At 34.9% G+C, this 25,193-nt stretch overlaps 1 protein-coding gene across 6 annotated transcripts in view; it reads left to right on the top strand.

The window, feature by feature from the left end:
• The first annotated feature begins 347 nt into the window (after window positions 1-347).
• The window catches only part of LOC129920736 (uncharacterized), a 91,141-nt gene continuing 66,295 nt past the window's right edge, over window positions 348-25,193 (top strand). For 2 of the 6 annotated variants that reach the window (XM_056002315.1, XM_056002316.1), the window contains exons 1-3: window positions 566-862; window positions 5,874-7,031; window positions 13,647-19,193. In XM_056002315.1, coding sequence (XP_055858290.1) covers window positions 7,026-7,031; window positions 13,647-19,193 — 5,553 coding nt within the window. In that variant the 5' untranslated portion in view covers window positions 566-862; window positions 5,874-7,025. Of the gene's footprint in view, window positions 518-565; window positions 863-937; window positions 1,183-5,873; window positions 7,032-13,646; window positions 19,194-25,193 lie in introns of those variants that run through there. The other 4 variants (XM_056002319.1, XM_056002320.1, XM_056002318.1 and 1 more) reach the window with 4 other exon arrangements.

The raw sequence follows: 25,193 nt of genomic DNA, 5'->3' as shown, positions 1-25,193 counted from the left end.
TGTTAAAAAAGTTCGAATTTCTTTGTTTCCGAAGCAAGCTCTTTACAAGCTATAACCTCCAAAATTTCAATTTACGGAAGTAATAGTTGAGTTTGCATGTGCCATTAAATTTACTTATAGGTATGTTCATTTTAAATCCCTTCTTTATATGAACTGGAACTGGCCTATAATTACTGAATTTGTGACCTGCCAGAACTTTTATCAGATTACAAAAGCTTTTGGTTTGCCACCCCAAAAAATCCATGCAAAGCTTCTGCAGCACTGTGGTCTACGTCTACAACCCCATAAAGCTCTCCACCACAAACGAACAAAATTAGTACTACACCAATGCCAATCTCTTCCCTTACGTCAGTGTCAGTCTGTCAGACAAGGAGGGCAACAATAATAAACCAACAACAACTTATGTGCCAAAACACCAACAAAATATACTACCCTATAGATTTATGCTATTTTTATTTTTATTTTTTCGCACATTCAAACAAAAATCTCTATATTTTGTGTACATGTGTGTGTTAGTGTAAGTTATACAAAAATTATTCCCATAAGTCTCTCAGTGTGGCACACAAGTTTACAAAAAATACCGATAACTCAAAAAAAAAAACTTCATATTCGCCCAACGAGGACAACACACAACGGAATCACCAAAAAAATAAATAATAACAACATAAACGCAAGGCAAAATTCAACTAGCTTTATTATTTTTCGGTGAATTAAGTTCCTTAAATATTTTTTTTTTTCGTTCGCGTTTTAACTGTTATATTCTGCGCATATATTAAAAAATCGAAAAAATATTGAAAATTTAACTTAAAGAAAAAAATTGACGGCGGAAGAGAACCTTTTTGTCTTACTTTTTTGTTCAAAAGTAAGTGTATAGCTCTTAAAAATCTCTTCACTGATTCTGGACACAAGAGTGATATGTTCTTGACCCTGTGCTCTCGTCCCATTATAACTCCTATACCTACAATCGAAATTAGAAATTTGCAACAAAAGATGTCCTTTTTAAAACTTAGAAAACTAAAAAAAACCTAGTCATATAACTTAAAATTTATATTTGGTTCTTTTTCGAGTTTAGTTTTTGAAATATATAAGTTACAAGTTCAATATTTTTGTGGAGAAATAATTATATATTTTTTTTTTTGCAAAGTGCCTTCCATTTCCATGTACAAGTACATATATATTATGGTAGGAGATTCTTCTTCAGTCAGGCCTATCTAATTTATGTTTTCATTTTTTTTTTTTTGCCTTATGAACTACCCTACATAGTGAAGAAATTGGCATTGCAATAAAATAATTGATTTATTTTTCAAAAATGAATTAGGTATTTATTTTTTGCCCCTTTTGCTTCGATAAAAAAAGTAAAAAGTTGTGTATTTATATTTTGTACAGAGCATACGTGAGTGTTGTGTGTGTAAATGTGTGAGTTTTGGGCAAAAAAAACGCTTGTTTTTTTTTTTTGCTAAAAAAAAATGTGGGTTAAGTTTAAAAATATTGTTCTTGAAAAAATGTTTCAATGAAAAAGGAAGAAAAAAAACCTCATCATAGTCGCTCTCAATCTTCTACAAAGAAATGTTTGTTTTTTTTTTTTTTTTTAAGAAAAGTGAACAAAATTAAATAAAAATAACACAAAAGGGTTACGGTAAGGTATAATACGAAGAGAAGATCAATTTTTAAAAGGGGGGGGGGGGTCTTATAATGGCTAAACAAAATCTGAGAATATTGTATATGGACAATAGGGCATTTTTACCAAATTCTTGGATATTTTGGCATTAACCAATAAATTATGTTTTTTGACAAGTTCATTTTTCATTAAATATTTTCAAAAGAGTCCTGGCCTGGGGAGGGGGAAGGGGGAATGGGAAGGGTATCTTTAGAGTTTGTGTAATGTCAAAAATTAACTTCAAATGTTTAACATTTTTGTAAACACCGAATTGCAAGGAATTTGCATTAGATATACAGTTTGTATATCGGAATGGTATAAGGGTCAAGTTTAAATGTATGTTACCGCCAAAAATGTGTTTTTTTTATTTCTTTCATAACATCTCTTTAATTCACCTCAATTTTATCAATATGTTCTTACTAATATATAATTAGCCCCGTTCCATTGGAAGTGGTAGTTTACTCATGAGTAGATCTAGTACTACAATTAACACACGATCTTCTACTCGAGGAGATACGGATGTGTAGTTGTTTGTACTAGATTTCTACTCACGAGTAAACTACCACCTCCAATGGAACAGGGCTATTGATTCACATAAACATCCCTATTATGGTTGCCAACTATCAATTGATATTTGATAAATATTTAAATTTTATCTTCACAGTCTCAATTTATTATTGCATTTTTAATGACTATAATTATCATTCTTAATGACCAAAAAATATTCATTATTTATTGAATTTAAAGTAAAAAAGAAGCTAAGAGTCTCCGAAGAGTTCCCAATCAAAGCCGATGTGCACTAGACAAGCGTCTTGAGTCGTTTGATCTTTATCACAGTCCTTGACTTTCTGATCAAAGGAAAAGCTATAAGGCTAGGCGCACACATGCGATTTTTTGTCGTTGCTACTAAAAAATCGCAGTCGCAACATAAAATTACCGTGCACACACTTGCGACTAAAAAATCGCGCGACTATTTTTTATTGCAAGAAAAAAACATTATGTTTGGTCGAAAAAAAGTTGACCGTTTTTCGATAAAAAAAAATGCATCATCTCAAGATCAAACACACTTGCGACTAAAAAATCGCGCGACTATTTTTTATTGCAAGAAAAAAACATTATGTTTGGTCGAAAAAAAGTTGACCGTTTTTCGATAAAAAAAAATGCATCATCTCAAGATCAAAAGAGCCAGTAGATACTCACTGTTCGTACTCACTGTTCGAATCTAATAGTCAAATGACCGCAAAGAAAACAATCACGAAATCCGTTCGTAATGGAAAATTTCATACAAATGTTATCTACGATCGAATTTTATGATGAGGTGAATTCATGAAACGGTGTAAGCTCTGGTAAAAGTGGTAAAGTGATAAATGTCTCAAAATTTGGTAAGGGTTTGACAGCTTGTTTATCAGATTAGAAATAGATTCTCTGCAATCTTATTTTAGGCCCCACGAGTACCATTATTTCAACAAAGCACTTTATACTCATTCTATAGTACTGGGTAAATTTCTAAGGGTCTTCTCTTAAATTTTTATGAATTATATACAACACTTTCTAGTAATATCCATTATTGTACTTAAAATAATTGTTCCAAGTGTCGCACGTGTGGGCAGGTGCATTATATTCTGTATAATATATCCTTATGTGCAGCAAAAGAAAATCGCGAAAAATAGAACCGGATCCATTTTTTTAAACTTTGCGATTTTAAAATCGCAAGTCTGTGCGCTCTCATTTAAAATAATGTGTTTCATTTCTTGCGTCTAAAAAATCGAGTGGTTGAAAATCGCATGTGTGCGCATGATTTGGCCTCTTTGCGATTGCTACTTTTTAGTCGTTTTCGGTTTAGTCGCAAGTGTGTGCACAACTATACTGGTCCATTTGTTCCATTTTAATTTGCGACAATCGCGTCGCCAAAAAAAATGGGACAACTTTCAATTTTTAAATCGCGGCTATTTTTTAGAAGCATGTGTGTTCACCGGCATTGAAATCCGTGTGATCCATTTTTGCGACTGAATAATCGCTCGACTAAAATCGCATGTGTGCGCCTAGCCTAAGAAACACAGAGAGGCGATAGCATGCGACGTATATACCAACATAATCGCAGGCCAAAAAATGCAACGAAAACTGCATTTAGTTGGCATTAGACACGAAACAATTCAAAAACGAGACGCTTGCTGACGATGTTTCCTGGGGTCAACCCGGCGAACCCACATGTGCCAGTAAAGTGAAATAGTTTTATTAAAGAAGAAGAAGAAGAACTATTATCAATTACACTCAGGGAAAAAACGCAACGTAAAATGTTCAACGTTGATTTAATTTTATCACTCTAATTTCCAACAGTGAGATGGCACGTTGGTAAAGCATTCGCCTAGTAACCCAAGAGTTGTAGGTTCGAACCCCAGCGGCTGTCCATCTTTTCTTTTTTTTTTAATAAATTGATGCTTTTTTTTTTAAGTTGAAAAAACTTTGATTTAAAGATGTTTTATAACGGTAAACCACTTTAAACTAAGGATGTTCTGCTTTGATTTTAAAATTTTCGTCTTCAACGCAAAATCATTCCGAAAAATAGTTGAATCAACGTGGTTTTCGTTGATTTTAAGTTGTTTTTTTCTCTCAGTGTATCAATTAATTATATTGACAACCATAATCATTGGGTAAAGAGATAAATGGGGTACACTTTAATCATTTGTGTCATTGATGGCAATAGGTTATTTGCCCTTCGCAGTTTATTTCAACCGATATGATTAAAAACAAAAATTAGATTTAGATCGGCGAAAAGATTCATGAAATTAAGGTGCAAAAAAAGTATGCAGTTTAATGTCATTTAAAAAAAATTCAATACTACGTTTTCGAAAATTTGATTTTTCAAAAAAAAAAACCAGCAATTTGGAAGATAATTTGAAATAAAAAAACCGTTCTATGGGAGGTACCGTTTATAAGACTTAAAAAAAAAAAAAAATTCATTAAAAGAAAGACCTCATTTAAAAACTTATACCTATTTGATTTTTTAATAAAAATCGTTGGAGCCGTTCTTAAGAAAATTAAACATTTCTAAAATTGGTATAACATATGATAGGTACCGTTATTTTTGGTAAAAAAAATTAATTCCTCTATACAGGATTCCTCTATACAGGATCCAAAAACTGCTACATACCAAGATTGAAGTAGATCGGCCCATCCGTTTAGGCTATAGCTCCTTATACAGACCGACAGACATCTTGACAGACTGACGGATAGACGGGCTTTTGAGACCAGCTTTTTCCGCATTCTCTACTATCTCAACTTTTTTTTTACGAATGCATAACTTGATATACATGGTGTCCTGTTCTACAATAACTATCTATCATTAGCGATGATTTAAGAAAACGCTTACTTTGGTATGCCTTTACTCATGTTAATTTTAATTTCTCCGTTAATACTTATGATAGAAACTTCATTAATGTCTTTATTTTTAGAGAAAACGCTATTCTTTGTAATTGCATTTAAAAAATGTTAATGTCTTTTTCTTTATTGCTCAGATATTAATTTTTAAATGGTATTTATTTTTTCTTACCCATGATAATTTTTGACTTTGGGTCCGATTTTCTTCGATAAATGTAGGCTAAACATAGTATTTTATAAATTTATTTTTATGAAGAAAACAATAAAGAACAAAAAAGGCATTTACAAGTTTGTCAGAAAACTCATAGATTTTATGATATTTAGCAAAACCTGCACCAATTAAAATTAAAAAAAAATGTGTTTTTTGCTTTAGTCAAAAAAGGGTAAAAATTAAAAATTAATTTTTGTAGTTTAAGTTTATTTTTGTTTAAGACCTAGTTACAACAATTATTTAAAGTTTGCTCCTTAAATTTTTGTCCTTGATAGATTTTGGATTTTATTGCGAATATTAATTTATTCTATCTCTTGTCCCTTTTTTAATGATGGTTCAGAGAATGTGATTCGGTCTGAGCCCTGACAAAAAAATGTTGCTCTTGTCCATTTGGATTAATATCTAAAATGTCCCCTCTACTGAGGTCATCCTCCTCTCCGAGGCGAGGGTTGGTAAAGGTGCTTATAGCAAATTTCTTATTTCGATTCTGGTGCATTGTATGGATTTTGGCTTTTTCGTAAAAAAATATTCAATTACTTGACTAATTTTCAAAATATATAAAAAAAAAACAAATATAATCTGTCAATAAGCTTTTAACAAATTTACCGTTTTTTTTTTTTATTTCAGTGAACTTTCAAAGTGATCGCAATCAAAATATTCACCCAAAACATCATTCTAAATAAACATCATTCTAAATGAAACCTCCATAGAAAATTTATCAAATTTAAAAAAAATGCATTTTTTTCAAAAAAAAAAAAAATAAAAATTACTTCAATAATCAAATTTAACCAGTTCACAATACTTTCAACTTAAAAAAAGCAACAACTATATTCTCCAATCAAAAAACAAATCTAATGCAATAATCCTAATAGATAACAAAAAAAAACAAAAACAAAAACAAACATTGTGTTTAACTTGAACTTTTACAATAAAATAAATAAACATCTAGAAATACTAAAACTATATAAATAAAAAAATTAAATAAAAAACAAAATGCTTTCCTTTAGACTTTAATTGAAATTCATCCGAACTTTAGTTAACACTCAATCAAAATCAAAACAAACAAACAAACAAGTAAAAATGTTCGTTAATTAAAAAATAAATTAAACTTAATTTAAATAATAATCTATAAATATCAGCGTCAGCAACAATAACAAAGGCTGCAAATTGCAATATTTTAAGTAGAACAAAACTGTAGACTTTATTCGTGTATTAAGCGTGTATAAGCGACATAAAAGAAACAATAATATTTTCTTATTAATATTCAATATGCTCAAGGATAATCAACGTAAGTTCTCATGATAGTTAACGTGAGTTCATGTATTGCGAGTTTAACTCGAATACAACAACAGCAACAAAAACAAAAGCAAAGACAACAACAACAACACAAACAAACAGAATTTAAATTTAAAACAATAAGCCTTCTTGACTATAATAATAGCAGTAAGAAGCATCGACGACAACAACAACAACATATCCAATTAATTGTGTTTAAATGGCAAAATATCCGCCATATCAGAAAAAACAACAACAACAACCGGAAATTAAATTCGAAACAACTTTTCCGAAGCAAAACGCAAAAATATCAACAACAAACACACAAACTCAAACCCAACCAAATACTCCAGGATTTCGATAAAAGAGCAATAATTCTGCAGAAAATCAACAATAACCACAATAATCAAAACAAAATTAGGAGAATACACCAATTAGCAGCACACAAGGAAAAACAACAAAAACAACAACAAAACATATACAACATTTGGCCACTGACGAAATATGACGGTAAGCAACAAATTATAATATTAATATTTATTTACTCGCCCTATAAAATTCCTCTTAGATTATTGGGTTCCCCCTCTCTTAAATTAAAGTTTTTTTTCTTAAATCTTGCTTCACGATTGTCAGCTTTGGGTTTTCAAACAACTTGTCGATAATTTTGAATTCTTCCTATAATTTATCGATTACTTTATTCAGAGTTTGGCTGTTTTTATAAACGTCGGAAATCTGCATTAATACAATCGTCTGCTTTATACAATTGCTTTGTTGCATTAATGAACACACCAATGCAGCAGAATGTTTGCAGGTCTGCGTAAGTACAATTTTTCAGCAGCCACAAACGTCAGAAAAAAAAAATAAAAATAAAAAATATTTCATTTTTCAATTCCCGAAAATATGGTTTTTAATATCCCAAAAAATTTGTAAACCGTGGTATATTAGGGTGGCACAAAAAATTCGAGTGGAATAAAAAAAAACCGTGTGGATCACATTCGAAACAAATTATGGAAAAAATATTTTTTACTAGGGTGCTAAAAACGTTTTTTTTTTTGCATTTTTGAAAGAAAATAAATGCGTTTTAGAGCACAGGAAGTTTATTAACTGCATTTTTTGGTACATTAATATTCAATTTATATCAAATTAATTAAATCGATTTTGCTTCAATTCCAAGAGTAAAATATAACATTTTTCTGAGCCCCCTAAAGCGAAAATGCTCAATTTTACATTATATTTCATAAACCATGTTTTACAAACTTTCTCTGTAGTGAAAATTAACTTTTTTTTTCAGTTAATTAAAAAAAATTTTTTTTCTTCGATAGTTTGGTAAAATAATATCCAAGTCGATTTTTTTTTTTGAATTTTACAAGCAGCTGAAGAAGATAACACTTTTAGAGCCACCCTAATACGAAAAATTTCAATTTAAACTCAATATCTTAAAAATCACTATTTAGAAATTTTTGGTGTCATTAAAATCCAGTTTTTCGAATCAAGAGTCAAATGAATTTCTTTGCGAGTTCTGCAGCCATCAAATTTTGGCTGAGCAATCTGCCTGACGCAAGTTGACGATAAGTTGCAGTTGAACTAAGTTAGTACGATCGCAGATCTGACTTTATGAACACGTCTAATGCAGGCCTAAGTTAGGAAGACGTTAATGAAAACACCCTTTATTTAGTGGTAGCACAGAGTAAAGTCCAGGAAATCTTTGAAATTAAGCGACTAAGCACTAGAAAGTTTTCAAGAACCAAGGACTAGAAACTAGACACTTTCTTTTGATGTCTCACTCAATTCATTTGGAGGAAATTTTTAAAAATGTATATTCTCACAAATATTCCAGTTGAACATTTTTTTAAACTGACAATGATGGGGCTTAATGTCTCATTATCAAGCATTATCTTTCGAAGAGAGATATGGTAGATGGACTAGAAGAGCATGACATTTACTGTTGTGTCGATATTTTCTCCTCGGACCTTGAAAATTTATGGTGGGATTACGCAAACTTCTCAACAGGCCGTACCGATATCCGCAGCTGGTCTCCAAGGTGAAGAGTCTCTAGTCGATAGAATAATGTAGTTAAGGGAAGTCGGCAAATTAGATCCGTAACTTCGGGATAAGGATTGGCTCTGAAGATTGAGATAGTCGGGCTTGAATTGGAAGCAATAACATGGTTTATGTACTCGTTCTGGGTAAATAAAAATTCTTGAATTTTGTTCGGTCAATACTTTGTTCGGTCAATACTTTGTTGGTCCAAACGAAAATACAATGCCTCGGATAAATAATAATATTTCAAATCCAGTGCCCACTGGCTCTGGAAACCAACAAATACAAAACAACCCCGAACACCAGTGTCAATACTACCAAAGAGTATTCGGTACAGCAAATGGTTTAGGAGTCCACAAGAGAAGAGCGCATCCAAATGAATTGGTTGGTGAACGACTGCGAGTAGATATTAAAGCAAGATGGCCAGATACCTACTAGGATACCACAAAAAGAAAATGGGGCTTAGTACGGTTGATCTATGCAGAGGCTGCGGCAATGAGGACAAACAGGAAAACACTGTTCACTTCCTCTTTCACTGCCCAGCACTCTGTCGCACTAGGAAAAAATTCTTAGGAAACTACTTCCTTAATGAATTAGAAGAACTTTAGGAACTCTCAGACAATAGCCTACTGAACTTTGTCAAGTCCTCCAAATGGCTCGAACAACCATAGCATTCATAGGTTAACACTTTTTCATGAAGTTACAATACTTCAGGGTATCACAAGGGATCTACATTGATCTAAGTGTGACGGTAACAAAATCAACTGTCAGCCCATATAACCTAACCTAAGATGGTCAGATGAGGAAAGCAGTATGCTAGCAAGGAAAGAAGCCGAGTTAGGAAAAGAAGGCACTATCTTCATGAACATTGAGCTGCATAAATACTTCCCATGCAGAACTGTCAAGGCGATTAAAAAGCAAAGGCAAAATCAAGAATACAAGCAGCTCGTGGCAGCATTCAATAACGAGGAGGCGACTCCTTCTAATGAACACGTTGGCGAAGTGGCAAATGACAACAACTATGGGCTTTTCCTTTCGTTTAATAATGAAATACAAATTACAACAAACCAAAACTATCTCGATGTTGAAACTCTAAAAAGAATTGTCCGTCAGGCAGCATTGGTTGGGAAGAGAGAGACAATAGTTCACCTAGGTGACTATATGACTTCAATCTTTCCTCCAAGAGGACGAAGACAATTCAATAGAAGGCCAAGAAATGACAACAATGGCGTAAATAGAAGAACACGAAGACGAAAAGAATACCGTGAAGTGCAGCACAACTGGGCGAAGCATCAGAATCGTTGCATTAAATCTATTCTTTCAGGACCACAAACGGGTACGATGCCTCCAAAGGACATCATGTTACCCTTCTGGGAGAATATTTTCAATCAACGATCTGACGCTAAGCCCGAAGATATGAATACCATCTCTCAGATAAATTCAATATGGCAGCCCATCACAATCGATGAAATCGAAAAGACCAAGGTGGCGACCTCAACCTCACCTGGTCCGGATGGATTAACTGCTAGACAGTTGAATAAAATACCAAGTAATGTGAAAAGCACTATTAACAATCTTATATTATGGTGTGGCCGACTACCACAACATCTAATGGAAACTAAGACAACGATGATAACGAAAAAAGCGGATGCATCAAGGCCGGGCGAGTATAGGCCGATCTCCGTATCGTCTGTCATAGTAAGGCAATTGCATGGTATCCTGGCAAACAGACTTGCCTCTGCAATAACGCTGGACCAAAGACAGCAGGCCCTTACGTCCACGGACGGCTGCGCCATTAATGCCACAATGTTCGACCTTCTACTAAGATACCAGCACCAGAATTTTTCAAGCTGTTTCATAGCGAGTCTGGACGTAGCCAAAGCTACGACAATAATGGATTCTCTAAAGGGATATGGGGCCCCAAGAGGATTCATTGAATATATGGAAATGTTCTACACCAATTCCTCAACAAGGATTATTACTAGGGAATAGTGCTCAGAACCAATAACACCTAAAAGTGGCGTGAAGCAAGACGTCCCGATGTCACCAAATATATTTAACATAGTAATCGACAAATTGCTAAAATCGCTACCAGCTGAAATATGTGGGAAAATTGGAACAGCGTCCGTGAATGCACTAGCTTTCGCAGACGACCTCATTCTATGTGCAACAACACAAGCAGGCCTTCAGAAGCTGCTAGACCATACCCACACTTTTCTTCAATCATATGTGGTATGCTTGTCAACCCATCAAAATGCAACACAATCAGCATTAAAGGTCAGCCAAAACAAAAAACAAATGTAATTTTGAGACATCAGTTCAACATAGCTGGACAAAACATCACAGCTCTGAAAAGGACTGACAAATTAAAGTATCTTGGGATAGGGTTTTTCCCCGAAGGGAAGTGCAAAATAAACGACGGGGATGAGCAACGTGTTACTGGGGCCCCTTTAAAACCCCAGCAGCGCCTGCATGTTTTGAGGACAGTACTCATTCCCCAGATGTATCACCAGCTTACATTAGGGAAAGTACATATCTGTGCCATCGGTTGAAGATGGTGGACTTGGAATACCATCGGTCAGGTACTCCGCTCCACTAATGAGGTACAACCGACTAAATAACTTATCCCTACCTACAAACACCAGCGCCAATACCTACCTAGCCAACGAAATCGATATTACAGCAAGAAGATTGAACCTGCAGAATACAAATATTCGTAACAGAGAGCAGCTCCGAAACTACTGGGCAACGAAACTGCATAATTCAGTTGACGGAAATGGACTCAAGGAAGCCAAAGGAGCCAAATCATCACATCGATGGATAAGGGAGCCAACCAAGCTATTGACAGGACGCGATTTCATCCATTGTATTAAGACCAGGATTAACGCCCTGCCAACCAAATCCCGAACTTCGAGAGGACGTGATGGCCATGACCGATTGTGCAGAGCAGCATGCCCCCGGAACGAGAACTTGAACCATATTGTCCAACAGTGCCCTAGGTCCCATCTCAGCAGGATCGACCGCCACAACAGTGTCATAAAGTTCATACAACGCAATGTGAACAAGCGAGGACTCTACAACATCGAGGAACCATTAATCAATACCGAAGAAGGACCGAGGAAGCCGGACTCGGTAGTCAAAGAAGGAAACAGAGCAATCGTCATCGACGCTCAAGTAATAACTGACTCTTACTCCCTTGAGATGGCACACAACAACAAATCAAGGAAATACAACACGAACGCCATCATCAGAGCTGAACTATGTTTCCGCCTCCAGGTTGACGAAGTTCTGTTTACTTCAGCAACTCTAAATTGGAGAGGTGTCTGGTCAAGGAATAGTAGCGACCGTCTAGCGGCTCTAGGAATAATTAAGAAGTCCGACCTCGCCCTGATCTCGACAAGAGTGCTTATCGGCACATATGCCGGTTTCACACGATTTAGCAGAACAACATACACCATTGACCCTGGATGACATCCCCCCCCCCAATCCACAGACGACCGTGCTGCCTACGCTTAGGCACAATTCAGTACGACCACTCGATGGATCCTGCGTGGATCGACGTCGTATTTTATAAAAAAAAATAGCCAAATGCCTCGTCATCTAATTAGTGACGCGCATGAATGGATTAACGAGATTCCTACTGTCCCTATTTACTCACTCGACTTAGTAACCTTGCTGTGAACAGACGTGTTTTCGATTGTGGTGCGATTTTTGATTTTTGAGGTGTTAATAGTTTTGATTCGGTTTGATTTGTGGCTTTTTTCGATTTGATTTGCGGTTTTACGGTTTTGATTTCTGATTCTGATTTGATTGATTTTGTGCGATTTTTGAAATTCTTTTCGATTTAATTTTCTTATTTAATTTTATTTAATTTAAGTGATATTTTGGTGGTTTGCTTTGGCATCCACCAATCACGTGAGTTTTCTTATTTTTCTTATATTTTTTCTTTTATTTTTATAAAATTAGTTTTAATTGGTTATCTTATTCATTCTCATTTTTTCCTTATTTTTAATTTTTCCAACCCACCAATCACGTGGGTTGTTGTATTCATTTTCTTTTTCTTATATAAACTTAATTTTGATTCGTTACATTTTCATATTTTTTTCATTTACTCTCTTTTTTTGTAAAGTTAATTTTAATTGGCTTATATTATTTTTTCCTTTAAATATTTAAAATTTTCGCCACATTTCGAAAAAAATTGATTGGTTGATTCTGGTTAGGCAATTTTTTTCTAATATTTTTTCAAAATATGGTTAGGCAATTTTTTTCTAATTGTTGCCACCCTCGGCAAAATTTGTTTTTTTTTTTGTTGTTGACCATAATTGCCAACTGAGTTGGAATTTTTGAAAAAAATTTCAAAAAGTTTTGGATATATTGTTGCCAACTCAGGCAAAATTAAAATTTTTTTTCACGGTTGCCACTTTGATAAATTATTTTTTAATTTCAAGTGGTGTTGATGTTTTGGGATGTCTGAGGACAATTTAATTGGACTCACCTCTGATTTTGAGAGTGAGGATGAGGTTTTTAAGAAACCTTAAGTACCCTTGAGTGAGAAGGCTCAGTATATGAAGGGTGGTAAGATGAATGCTCCTCCTCTTCCTAACCCAAGGAAGAAGAAGGAAATGAAGCTTAAGAAGAGCAAGAAGGATAAGACTGAATCAGCCTATTCAACTGATTCTTCAATGGTTGTGTCTGATTCCAAGGACTCCAAGAAGTCCAGGAAGCGTAGCGTTGTCAAGGATGGGGGTGAATCGGGAAACTCCAACCCCGATGTTGTGGGAAAGGTCGTTATTTCATCAACTATAATTTCTAATATGTGAGAAGGATTGTTCATAAAAAATATATTAAAGGAGTCGGCGTCCTTTTCAAAAATGATTATTCAAAGAATGCAAAGCTGATCATTCTGCCCCTCCTCAGGCCCTTCCTTTGATTAAAGAGATTAAAATTTCTATTTCAGTTTGAAACATAGAATTTCAAAGTTTATTGAAGAATCCTTAAAATGTTTTAAAAATAAGAACAAAATAATAATATTTTTTTTTCAATAACAATAAAATAATGTTTATATTTTTTTATTTTTATTTACAGTCTTACTCACAAAACGATTACTATTACAATAATGAAAACGATGCCTTATCATATAACAGCCGACCAATTAGTAGCACTAATTATAACAAAACCAGCAGTTTTGGACTCACCACGGATCCGATGTTACTTAAACGCGACAACAACCAACATCGCCCCATTTCAGACACTGTAAACAGTATGTACGACAATTATGGAAGCATTGTTGGTAGTCCTATGACTACACGCGGCGGCGGAAGTGATTATAGTGATGGAGGAGGACTTAGAGGAAGCGGTGGGCAATATTATCAGAATACGTCCAGGAACGATAATGACATCTTCCAGCAGCAGCAGCAACAGCAACAACAACAACAGCATCCACAATACAGTCAGGATAGTAGCTATGGGGGTAGCCGTGGAGGAGGAACATACTATAATGGAAGCTGTGATAATATGACCGATTACGGGTATGCCGATAATAATCGAATGAGCGGCAGGCATAGCTCTATGTCAACAACAACTAAGCAACTCCCTCAGATACCAATGAAACATAGCAGCAGCATGGTGGACGGCATTTCGTATGCACGCGGGGCCAGTTTACCAACAACACCACCTGTAGCCCATAAAAAGAGTAGAATGCTACCACAGCCAACAACAACGGCAAATGGTGGTATTGGCGGTAATACTGGCAAATGTCTTCCAGCGATACCTCGTGCCCTGCCTAAGGTAAATAGTAATAATAAGCTAGAACCTTCGGCAAGAAGCGGAACGGGACGCAAATTGCTGCCAACACCAAATCAAAAACAAGCACAAGTTAGCGATAGCTATAGTGCCAATGCCAGCACCAGGTCGTATGATAATGCGATAACCAACAACAAATACAATAATGTTCCTCCAAACAGCTCCATATCCTCCGTTAGCTATCAAGATTACACCGACAGCGACTACAACAGTTCTGCTTCGTCATTGTATACCAATGATATGTCAATGACAATGTTAACAAAAGATGCGGACAGCAGCAGCAGCAGCAGCAGCAAAGTTACCACAAGGGACCTGTACAATTCAACGACGACAACAACAACGCTTTCAACTAACAGCACTGATGATTATAACTATCCATCATCGCCATTAAAAACAACTCTATACTCATCGAGCGGTAATGGTGGTGTAGGTCGTAAGTTGCCAAAACGCTTGCCAACGCCCAATATTAAAACAAGTAGTAATGGAAGCGCTGGCAAGCAACTACCAAAGTTACCCCAGAAAAGTCATCAGAATAAATCTCTGTTCACAGTGTCAGCAACAACAACATCAACAGCAGCAGATTCTGTCACTCTTTCATACATGGATTATTCCAAATCTTATTCGCCATATTCATATACATCTCAATCTCAATCACCATCAATGACCTCAACCTCAACCAAAAACATTAGCGTTAATGGTAGTTTTGATATCAATAGATCTAATCATAGTAGTTATTTGTATCCACCGTCGAATCAATCATCAACAGCACCACCGGCCGCGGCGGTCTCAACCACCAGTGGCTATCACAATTCATATTTGCAGATATCAGTATCAGAATTGCAATCATCATCTTCAACACTGCTCAGCAAGCCCTCCGCAACAAGTTCAACAACGGCTGTGACAACAACAACATCATCATCATCAGTATCTGGATCATCATATTATGATGACGATGGCAATGCAACCTCTTTGAATAACCAATACCACTCATTTAAAAGTTATCCTCCCGAAATCACAACCACCTCAACAGCAACCGTCACAGCAGCCTCTGCATCATCTAGTGTCACCACCACTACTACTAGCACCACATCGTTGTCGTTTTCCGTAACCGATTATCTAAAGAAATTTGACATTAAAGCACCAAGTTCAACAACAACAACAACAACCAATACAACCAATACAACCAATACAACCAATACAACAACAACCACCAATAGTAGCAAGTTTTGTACAATTTGCGGTTCTTTCACTGATAATTGTACCTGTATATTGAAATCATCAACAAATGAAAGCACCAGCTATCTATCTAATACCGATACGGCGGCGGCGAAAATCACTGCGGATAATTCCGAATTGTCAAATTTTTCAGATTTAACGAAAAGCAGCACAACTTCTTCGGTTGCAACAACCAATTATTCATCGTACATTTCAGACTACTTGAATCTCTATTCCTCGTCCTCTACGAGTTACAATTATGACAAACTCTTATCAACCGCAGACACAACAGCAACAACAACAACAACTACAACAACATCCACAGTAAGTAGTTATATGACATCCTATCTAAGCAGTGATTTTACGTCAAGCCTCCTTGGCGACGAACCAACAACAACAACAACAATAAAGACTTCAACAGCAATATGTGATCAAAACGGTTGTGCAGAGTACAATAGCAGCAAGCCAAAAGATACCATTGATTATTTCAGCAGCATTCCAGCAACAACAACCGACTATTCGGGTTATCTGTCGCTCGGCAAGCCCACTGAGGTAACAACCTCCATGGTAAATGGAGAGGATCTCTCATGTTTTAAATACCTAGACAGCTTTACAACCACATCAACGAGTCTCGATATGAGTAGCAGTTATATGACTGGTTTGCCAACAACAACCATTACTGATGATTTGTATAGCAACTATTCACCAACACCAACTGTTACCACGGTAGCTAGCAATGATGATCCCTACTCATATCTTGATGCGTACAAAGTTGACTTGCCGGTGTACTCGATGGATCTTGGTAGCGGTTCGGATTCGTACACACTCGAGACGTATACAGAACCCAACTACTCGACAACCATGTCAAAAACGCGTCTCGATACCTCCAACAATGAATACTACGACGATTACAGGAGCTCAACAACAACACCAATAGCAACAGACTATAAATCCTATCTGTACGAAACGAACAGCAATAGTGGTAGTGGTAGTGGCAGTAGTAGTAATGTCAGTAGTGACCACCTTTTGGCCAAATATGACTTGACAACCTCATCGTCAGCGTCATTAGCGAGTGGTTCGACTGTAGTGACAACGCGCAATACAACAGCCGCCACGGGTGGCTATTATCAACCGGTTTCTAGTAAATCTGCAATATCAACCAGCAGCAGCACAACGTCAACGCCAGCTAAAGCTGCAGCCACAGCGGCAGCAAATAAAGCCAGCAGCATGTTTGGCAGTCTTTCTACTGGTCTCAAAGGAGGACTCGATGGAGTGCTTAGTGGTGTGGCAGCTGTTGCTGATAGTTCAAAACAGCAGCAACCACAGCAATCTCAGCAACAATCAGCAGCATCGGGCATCAAGTCATCAGCGAAGAGTTTTGGATTTGGGTTTGCCTCAAAACTTATACCAAATCTTGGCGGTGCATCACAGCCAGCAAAAACAACAACTGTGACTACAAAAACAACCAATGTTGCTGCTCAAAACAAAACTACACAACCTTCAACAACAGCTTCAGTGACATCCTCTGATTCCTCTTACATGGGTGATCAGCAACAATACATGGCCACAACTACAAGCTACAACTATGAATATAATGAAATGGATCACTTGATTACAACCAGCAATGAAGTGACCACATGGGGCGATTGGACAGGCGCCGTTGACAACAGCCAATCGATTTATGTCACCGACTCGTTGGTCTACGACACTGATTACAATCAAGGCCCCTGTGACATTGTCACTACAACTAGTGGTGAATGCATGATACTGGATGACAGTTACGATTCCATTTTGACACAACCATCATCTCTCGATGGACCACAATCACAACCAATCGTAACAAAAGCGGTTACAACCACAAATGGAGTGACAGGTGGCAAGATAGTTGACTATAGCGATGACTACAAATACGGTTATGACGAGTACAGCTATAGTGAGAATGACTATATTGCCACCGGTGACATCACAGATAACCAAAATTACAACAACAATTACGATTACATGGACGATGATGCCACAATAGTGTCCCAACTGCTTGACAATGCAGCTGAAAAGATGGCTGAAGAAGCAGTCATTTCGACATCAAAGCAGCAGCCGATAACGGTTTCATCGTCGGTGACAAGCAGTTTTGATGCAACCACCGCCATGGACATGATGGATGTCAGCATGAAGTCACCAGTGCAAGTCACTGCGGCCATGACCACTGCTCATTTGCAGCAACAACAACAACAACAAGCACCAGCCAAACAAACAACAGCTACGACTTCACAACCAACCAAATCAGGTCCCACTTCACTGTTGTCATCGCTGACATCTGCTGTGGCGATAGGTGGACAGCAACCACAAGGACAGCAACAACAGCCCACTGCAGCAAAGACATCGACCAGTAGCAGTGGTGGAGGTGGGCTGTTTGGTTCGTTCCTGGGGAAAGCTGCAGCTGCAGTACAATCGGCCTCGCAAGTAGTGTCGACGGCCACAGCGATGACAACAGCCGCTGTCAACGTCGTACCTAGTGCATTTGGTGGCGATCAGAAAAATGTTCCCACATCGATAGTTCAGAATCAGAATCAGAATCAAAACCGACATGACACTGAGATGAGTAATGCTGTGGTTAGTGGAGCAGGTGGTGCAGCAGTTGTATCCACAACAACCTCATCTATGGACGACTATGAAAATAGCAATCTATACGAGGATGACTACTACGCCACAAGCACTACAACTACAAATACCCCAACAAATGCAAATAGCAATTTGGCACAAAAAATGCTACCGACGGTGCCACTGTCCAGCGGCAAAAAACTGCCCGCGATCAATGGTAAATCGGGTTTGCTTATGAAGCAGCAACCAACTGAGATCTATGATGAAGAAGAAGAAGAATATATCGATGAGTTGGACCCGAATTATCGGATGGATAGTGAGCAGGATGATTACTACATGGATCAGACAGCACCGTCGACGATAGCATCGATGATGGCAGTGAATGGTTACTATGTCCCGCCGGACGGTGGCTATGATTATCGCGAGGATTACTTTAACGAGGAGGATGAGTATAAGTATCTCGAAAAGGAGCAACAACTCAAAGAGCTACGCCACCAACAGCTTATGCAACATCAAAAGCAACCACCGCTCGAATATATTGAGGAGAGTCGCGACGACTATATAGACGATAACTATCCTAGTGAGGATAGTGCGAACTATATAGACGATCGTGATATAAACATTGGCAAAGATTCACCGCTTCAGGTCCCCGTGGTAACTACGACAACATCAACAACAACTTCTGCACAACAGCAACAGCCTCCTCATTCAACTGCAACAACTGCTTCAATGACGCCAACAACTACTAATGGTTCCGCAGTACAACAACAACATTATCCTATAAAGAAACAAGATAGCATCATAGACGACGAAGATATTGTGTTGACACCTGATGATAGCCTCAAACTCGATGACCAATTGACTCAGCTCCAAGAGGAACCACAACTAGCCCGCAAGAAAACGCTCACTCGAGGCGAAACAGAGGAGGTAACAAGTGGTCAGCTTAAACGAAAACCCGAAATAACAGCTCGCCAAAGATGGAATTGGGCCTACAACAAGATCATCATGCAGCTCAATGTAAGTGCTAGTTTTTAACCTATATTATTAATATAATTAACTGAATGCAATGGAATTAAGCTTTAGATGACCTTATCGTCAGCGTTATTTACAAAATACCGTCTCCTTTGAAGATTTTAATTTAAAAGCAATGCTATATAAAGCCATTATTTACGCCAAGTTCTGAAATTTCTTCCACTAGAGAAAGACATGAAAAATGTTGAAACATCTTTCCCCAGCCAAACAATTCAATAACAATATCTTCCTGTAATGAGTTGTCCTGTGATGAGTTGCCCTTAGGTATGCAATAACCTAACAAGTAATGGAAAAGTTCCTTTTCAAAAATATTCATACTATTCTTATAAGATTAGGCGCTTTTTTATACAACGTGTCCCAAAAGTAATGGTTCAAACGAAATTTGCTGATAGGCCAATCAGGGCTGCCAGAAATCATGATTTAGCATGATTTTCATGTTTTTTTGAACTAAAATCATGTTTTAATGTTTTCGTGCCCAAAATCATGTTTTTTTTTAATCCAAGAGAAAAATCTTTATAATCTTTTTGTAAACCAACAATCTTTTTCACTAGATGAACTGTTATTTTTAATGGGGGTTATCATGAATAAAAATTTCGCTCGAAATGTTTCCCATGTTTTAAATATGGGAGCGAAAATGATCATAAAAAGTTTCCCTCGGAATTTATTGGTATCGGCAATCAATTTTCCAGGGGAATTTAGATATCATTTCTTACTATTTTTTGCTCCGTGGAAATTAATTCCGAGGGAGATTCAGGATCGCCCAAAAAATTCCGAGGGAAAAAAATATTCCGAGGGAAACAAAATTCCCCTCGAGATTCACGATAGGGCCCAATAAGTCATTCAATGAAGTCATTACATGAAGTATGTATATATGAAATTAACCTTGAATAAGTACAAATTATAAACTGATTTATGTTTTCAAGTTTTATTCAGGCAATTTTTGTAATTTAAGTTATAATTACAATGGCCACCTTTTGAAAAAAAAGTGGGTAAATTACAAAAGCAAATAATTATTTTTTCCTTCAAAGGGCAATTTTTTCCGAAAAAAAAACTATAAACGTTTTGAAGCCAAGATCTTAAAATTCTACATCATAAAATGAGTTTGATAATTTTCACTTTAAGAATTTTTTGCAAAAAGTACCCTGTGTAGTTATACCTCTGATACTTTTTACTATTTTCTAAAATGAACTCGAAATAATTTGTATTATTCCCCCCTAGTCACGATGTGGTTGTTCATTTTCTTTCAAATTTTGCTTTTTTTATAAATCATGTTTTTTGAACTGAAATCATGTTTTTTATCATGTTTTTTTAAATTTCGAAATGGCAGCACTGAGGCCAATTTAAGGGCTTGTGTTTATCCTAAATACTTGCGGTTACTTCAATTAAATGCAGTTCTTGTAAAAACTCAAAAAAATACCTGCTTTGATTTATTTTTCACTTTGGTTAGTAAATTAGGAACAAAACATTTTTTATTTCCTTAGTCATTTCGCTACAAATAAGTAAACAATAAGAAGTTTTAAAAAAATCATTTCCCTCACGCTGTGCTGTGGCTCAATTAAAATTTTTTTCAACTTCGGATTCGAATTAAGAATACTAAAATCTATTAGAAAACTTTATTTTGATTGACCGAAAAACAAATTATCAGTTTTATTAAACAATGAAATTTTTCATTATATAATGTTTACTAATATTTACTTTAAAACATAGTTGGCAACCATATAACCCCAAAATATTAAATTTTTTTTATGAAACATAAATAAAAGAGATGTCAAAATTGGGATTATTAAAAAAAACCATAAAATAGTGTAATAAGAGGTCTAAAAGTTTGTGTTTTACTTATTTTGCATTTTTTGGACTTCGTTTTTAAAATATTTGATTTTTTTTTTGCGGACTATGAATCCTAAATCTAAGATCTAACTTTTACATTAAATTATCCAAATTTCTAGCTATTTTGAAAAAGAAAATTCTATTTTAATGCTTATTCTGGCCTCCATTTTGTATAAAAAAAAATCGCAGCTTTTGCGTATTCTACATACAAATATCCTTCAGTGTACCAAATTTCATGACATTTCGTCAAAAATAGCAATAGGGAAAATTAATTTTGACACCAAAAAGCATCAAAGGCACCATTGTGCAGCGGCGCACAGTGGTTCCCAGATGGAACAAACCCAAAAAAGTGAAACAATTTTTTCAATTTTTTTGATTTGGTTTTTTGATTAAAAATATATTTAAATACAGAATGCAATCAATTTTAATTTTTTGCATAGCCTGGGTCGCGAGTATACTTAGCTCAAACTGGATTCTTTAAAATTTTGGAAATTTCGTTCTTTTTTTCTGCAACTTTTGACGAATTTTTTTTTAAGAATAGAGCTTTTAAAAAAAAAAATATGTAGTGTTGTTAATGGTATATTTGTCCTTAAGTCTACATTTACCGTTTGTTGAATTTGCTTTTGAATCAGAAAAACCAGAATATTATATGAAGAAACCTCTAGAGCGAATAGTTTTTACTCTTTGTCGGCCTATAAAAAAAGCTCCACGATGCTCCACGTTCATTTTAGTATTAATTTATAGCTTATGATATATTCTATTTATGGTGTTAAAACAAATGACCCAAAAAAAAAGGGAAAATATCAGAAAACGGTATAAATTTAATTTCCTTTGGTTTATCTAAAATTTAAACGGTATGTTTTAATAAAATGTTGAAATAAACTCAAACGAATTTAATTTTGCTCATAATCAACCATAGTTATAAAATAGCGGCACATTCTCTCAGAAACCGTAAAAAAGCCTATTTTGATAGCTTTTCTAAAATGATCTCAAATGTAAGAAAACATTTTTTTTTTAACAAAGTAAACTTAATTTATTTGTAGAGAATGAAATGAAGTTTTCAAATGTATCCTTAAATTCTCTGTAAGGTGATCCGTTGTTGAGATATTGATAGTCAAAGTCAAAACTATGGTTTTTGGTTTGTAGTCTAAAAAAAATCGTAGAAGTTTGAAACAAAAAGAATTTTAAAGCCAAATAAATAGCCTTTCTAAAAATGACAATCATTTTGTCGCAAAAAATGTTCCCAATTTTTTTTAGAGAAAAGTAAAAACAAAACAAATTTGGAAAATTTTGGTATTTGAATAATTCCAGATCTAGTTATTTTACCATTAGAAATAAAATATTTAGTTTTTAAATCCTAAAACTAGACGAATGTAGCTTTCACATGCTTTTTGTTTTGTCATGATACGATCATTTTTTACTGAGATACAGCCTATCGAAAATCACTAAAAAAAATCACAATTTTTTGGTCTAGTAAGTAAGTAGTAAGGTGCTATAATAATTCTGAAACTTTTTAGTTATTTGCTTTCTCAAAACCTTCTTTGTATTCAGTTTTAATTAAGTTTTAAAAGTATAAGAGAAATTCACATCACAAAAAAAAAAAACAAGAAAAGGAAACAAAAATAATGAATATACTCGTATTAATGAATACAACTTTTGAAAAAATGAGTAATTTTAAAGTACGACGCACAATTTTTAGATCACGATGAGATTTATTTAATTTATATAACAAATTTCAATCAAATCGGTCCACCCGTTCAGTTTTTATAGGTTTTTTTTACTTCCTTCATAGAAGGGAACCACTGTGCGGCGGCGGAGCGGGGTACCACCGCGGTGGTGCATTTAAAACATTTTCTTATATGTATTTATCTCGAAAACAAAAAATGAAAAAAACATTAAAAATCAGTACAATAACGTTATTAAAACTAATCATAAAAAATAAGTTGTATGGCGTATGAGTAATTTTTTTTTTCACACGAAATCGAAAAAATATAACTTTCGTAAAATTTCGTTTAGCGCCTACTACCGGCCAAACTTTTTTCTGTTACAAAAACAAATATTAATTATAGCATATTAAGTAGAAATCATTACGAAGAAATACAACATAGCTATTTTTGATGTATTGATGAATTTAAACAAAAACAACAACATAAGATTTCATAAGATTTATTTAAAAGTTCAATACATCATAAAACTCTCCATAAAAAAATTAAATTTAGGCAGCTTTTCGGTGCAAATACGCCTATGTGCGGCGACGCAGCGCGGTAACAGAGTTATTTTAATGTTTTTTTGATACGTCAGAGAGTCAACGCGTACACTTCGTCAAATAAATCTGGCCCTTATACAAATAAAAAGCTCCCACCAGATTTTTTTAAGACATGTGAAGATGACACCCCCAGCCCTTAATGCTATTTTTTTTTTCAAACCGGCCTGTTTCGATATCCCAACGTTGGCCCAGGATATCCCATTTTTTTTTATTTTTTTCAAAAGAAAACAAAAAACTTTTTTTTCACATCAGAAACCGAAAACATTTTGATTTTTTTCCTGTAAAAAAATCGTTTGTTCGAAACCGTGCTTTGTTTGCCCAAGGTTAGTCCAGGATAGTCCAACTTTTATTTTCTCTATCCTACGCGTAGTTAAAAAATGATAGAAGCATTAGTTTTTATCCACCTCAAAAAAAAAAAAAAAAAAAAAAATAGTACGCATACGCCACAGTGACCTTTTATTAAATTTATTTATAATTTAGAAAAATTAAATCCACTGGTGTGGACATTGCGCCTCAAATGTTATTAATTTGACATCGAATTCTTACTTGAGTGAATGAAGTCCATAAAACATTCCTGTTAAGAAGCTTAAGTTGATTTGTTTCATTTCACCTTAAAAACCACAAAATACAAATATTTTTTCAAGAGTAAAAATCTATGATTTTGCTATATAAGCACCTACGTGCTTAGTAAAATCTATCCAAACATTTTTCAAAAGTAACAAGAAATAATATTAAATGGTGTGTGAGGAAATTCCTTTCCAGTACACGAATAGAACTTTTTAGACCTTTCTCAACTAACCTTGGTAATTCCAATAAATTACATCACTTTTTTTTCGTTAGCCCACCCTTAGTTCAAAAATTATGACAAAAAACTTTTTCAAATTACCAACCCCTTAACCCATTCGAACCCAAGCTATGAAAATCAATATTAAAAATGTTTTTTCGGTATTATCGGGTCAAAAACATCACAACTAAGAAATATGAATAGCAAAAAGTTATTTTCCAAAATAATAAATAGCAAAACTAATATGTTTTTCTCATGTTACATGTACATAAGTAACATGCACTGATTATGACCACCAAAAAAAGTCGGAGAGCTGAGAAAATAACTTTTTATGAAACTATAGTGTATGCTACTTCTTCTAAGCAAAAAAACAAAACACTTTCTGCATTAACATTTTTTGTACCTTTTTTTTTCAAAATTATGACCATATATAAAAAAAAAGAATTTCAGTCCCTTTCTCAATAAAAAAAAATTAAAGGTATGATATTTGACTAACTTTTTGTAATAATCCAGTAACTAGGCATTATTATCTTTCAATTAAGCCATCGTAACCTAAGAAATTGTTTAATTTAATATTTTTTACGAATTTAAAAAAAAATTTTACATGAGAGTAACGCTGGGTCCGAAAGGGTTAAATTTTTTTTTTTTCAGTGTAAAAACAGTCCTTTTCACACATGGTATTTCCAACAAATTACATAACTGTTTTGGTTTGTGGTTTGTTTACTTTGTTCAAAAATTATATGGCAAAGTATATAAATAATAAGGGTTAAAATGCACGGCTAGGTCGCACGAACTTGCTCTTGAAAACAAAAAAATAATAAAAACGTGTTACAAGAGAAAAACATTATCTTAAATCAATTGACCTCGAAACTAGTGTGTAATTTAATTTATTATATTTAGATGCATTTTAAGAAAAAATATTTGCGAAATCGTTAATTTTTTTATAAATAATTTTTTGTTATAAAATGTTAAGAGTAAAATTGGTATGCCATTTTGTAGCAATTACACTGTGTTAGAAAATAAAAATCATGTTAATTACTTTGGAAGTGACCTAGCAGAGGTTGTAGGTATTACTGAGTACATCATATTTCGGCACTTGAAATTTTTC

This window comes from Episyrphus balteatus, chromosome X (genome assembly GCF_945859705.1).
Source record: "Episyrphus balteatus chromosome X, idEpiBalt1.1, whole genome shotgun sequence".
Taxonomy (NCBI): domain Eukaryota; kingdom Metazoa; phylum Arthropoda; class Insecta; order Diptera; family Syrphidae; genus Episyrphus; species Episyrphus balteatus.
Note: the sequence above shows the minus strand (reverse complement) of the source record. Positions and strands in the feature narration are given on the sequence as shown.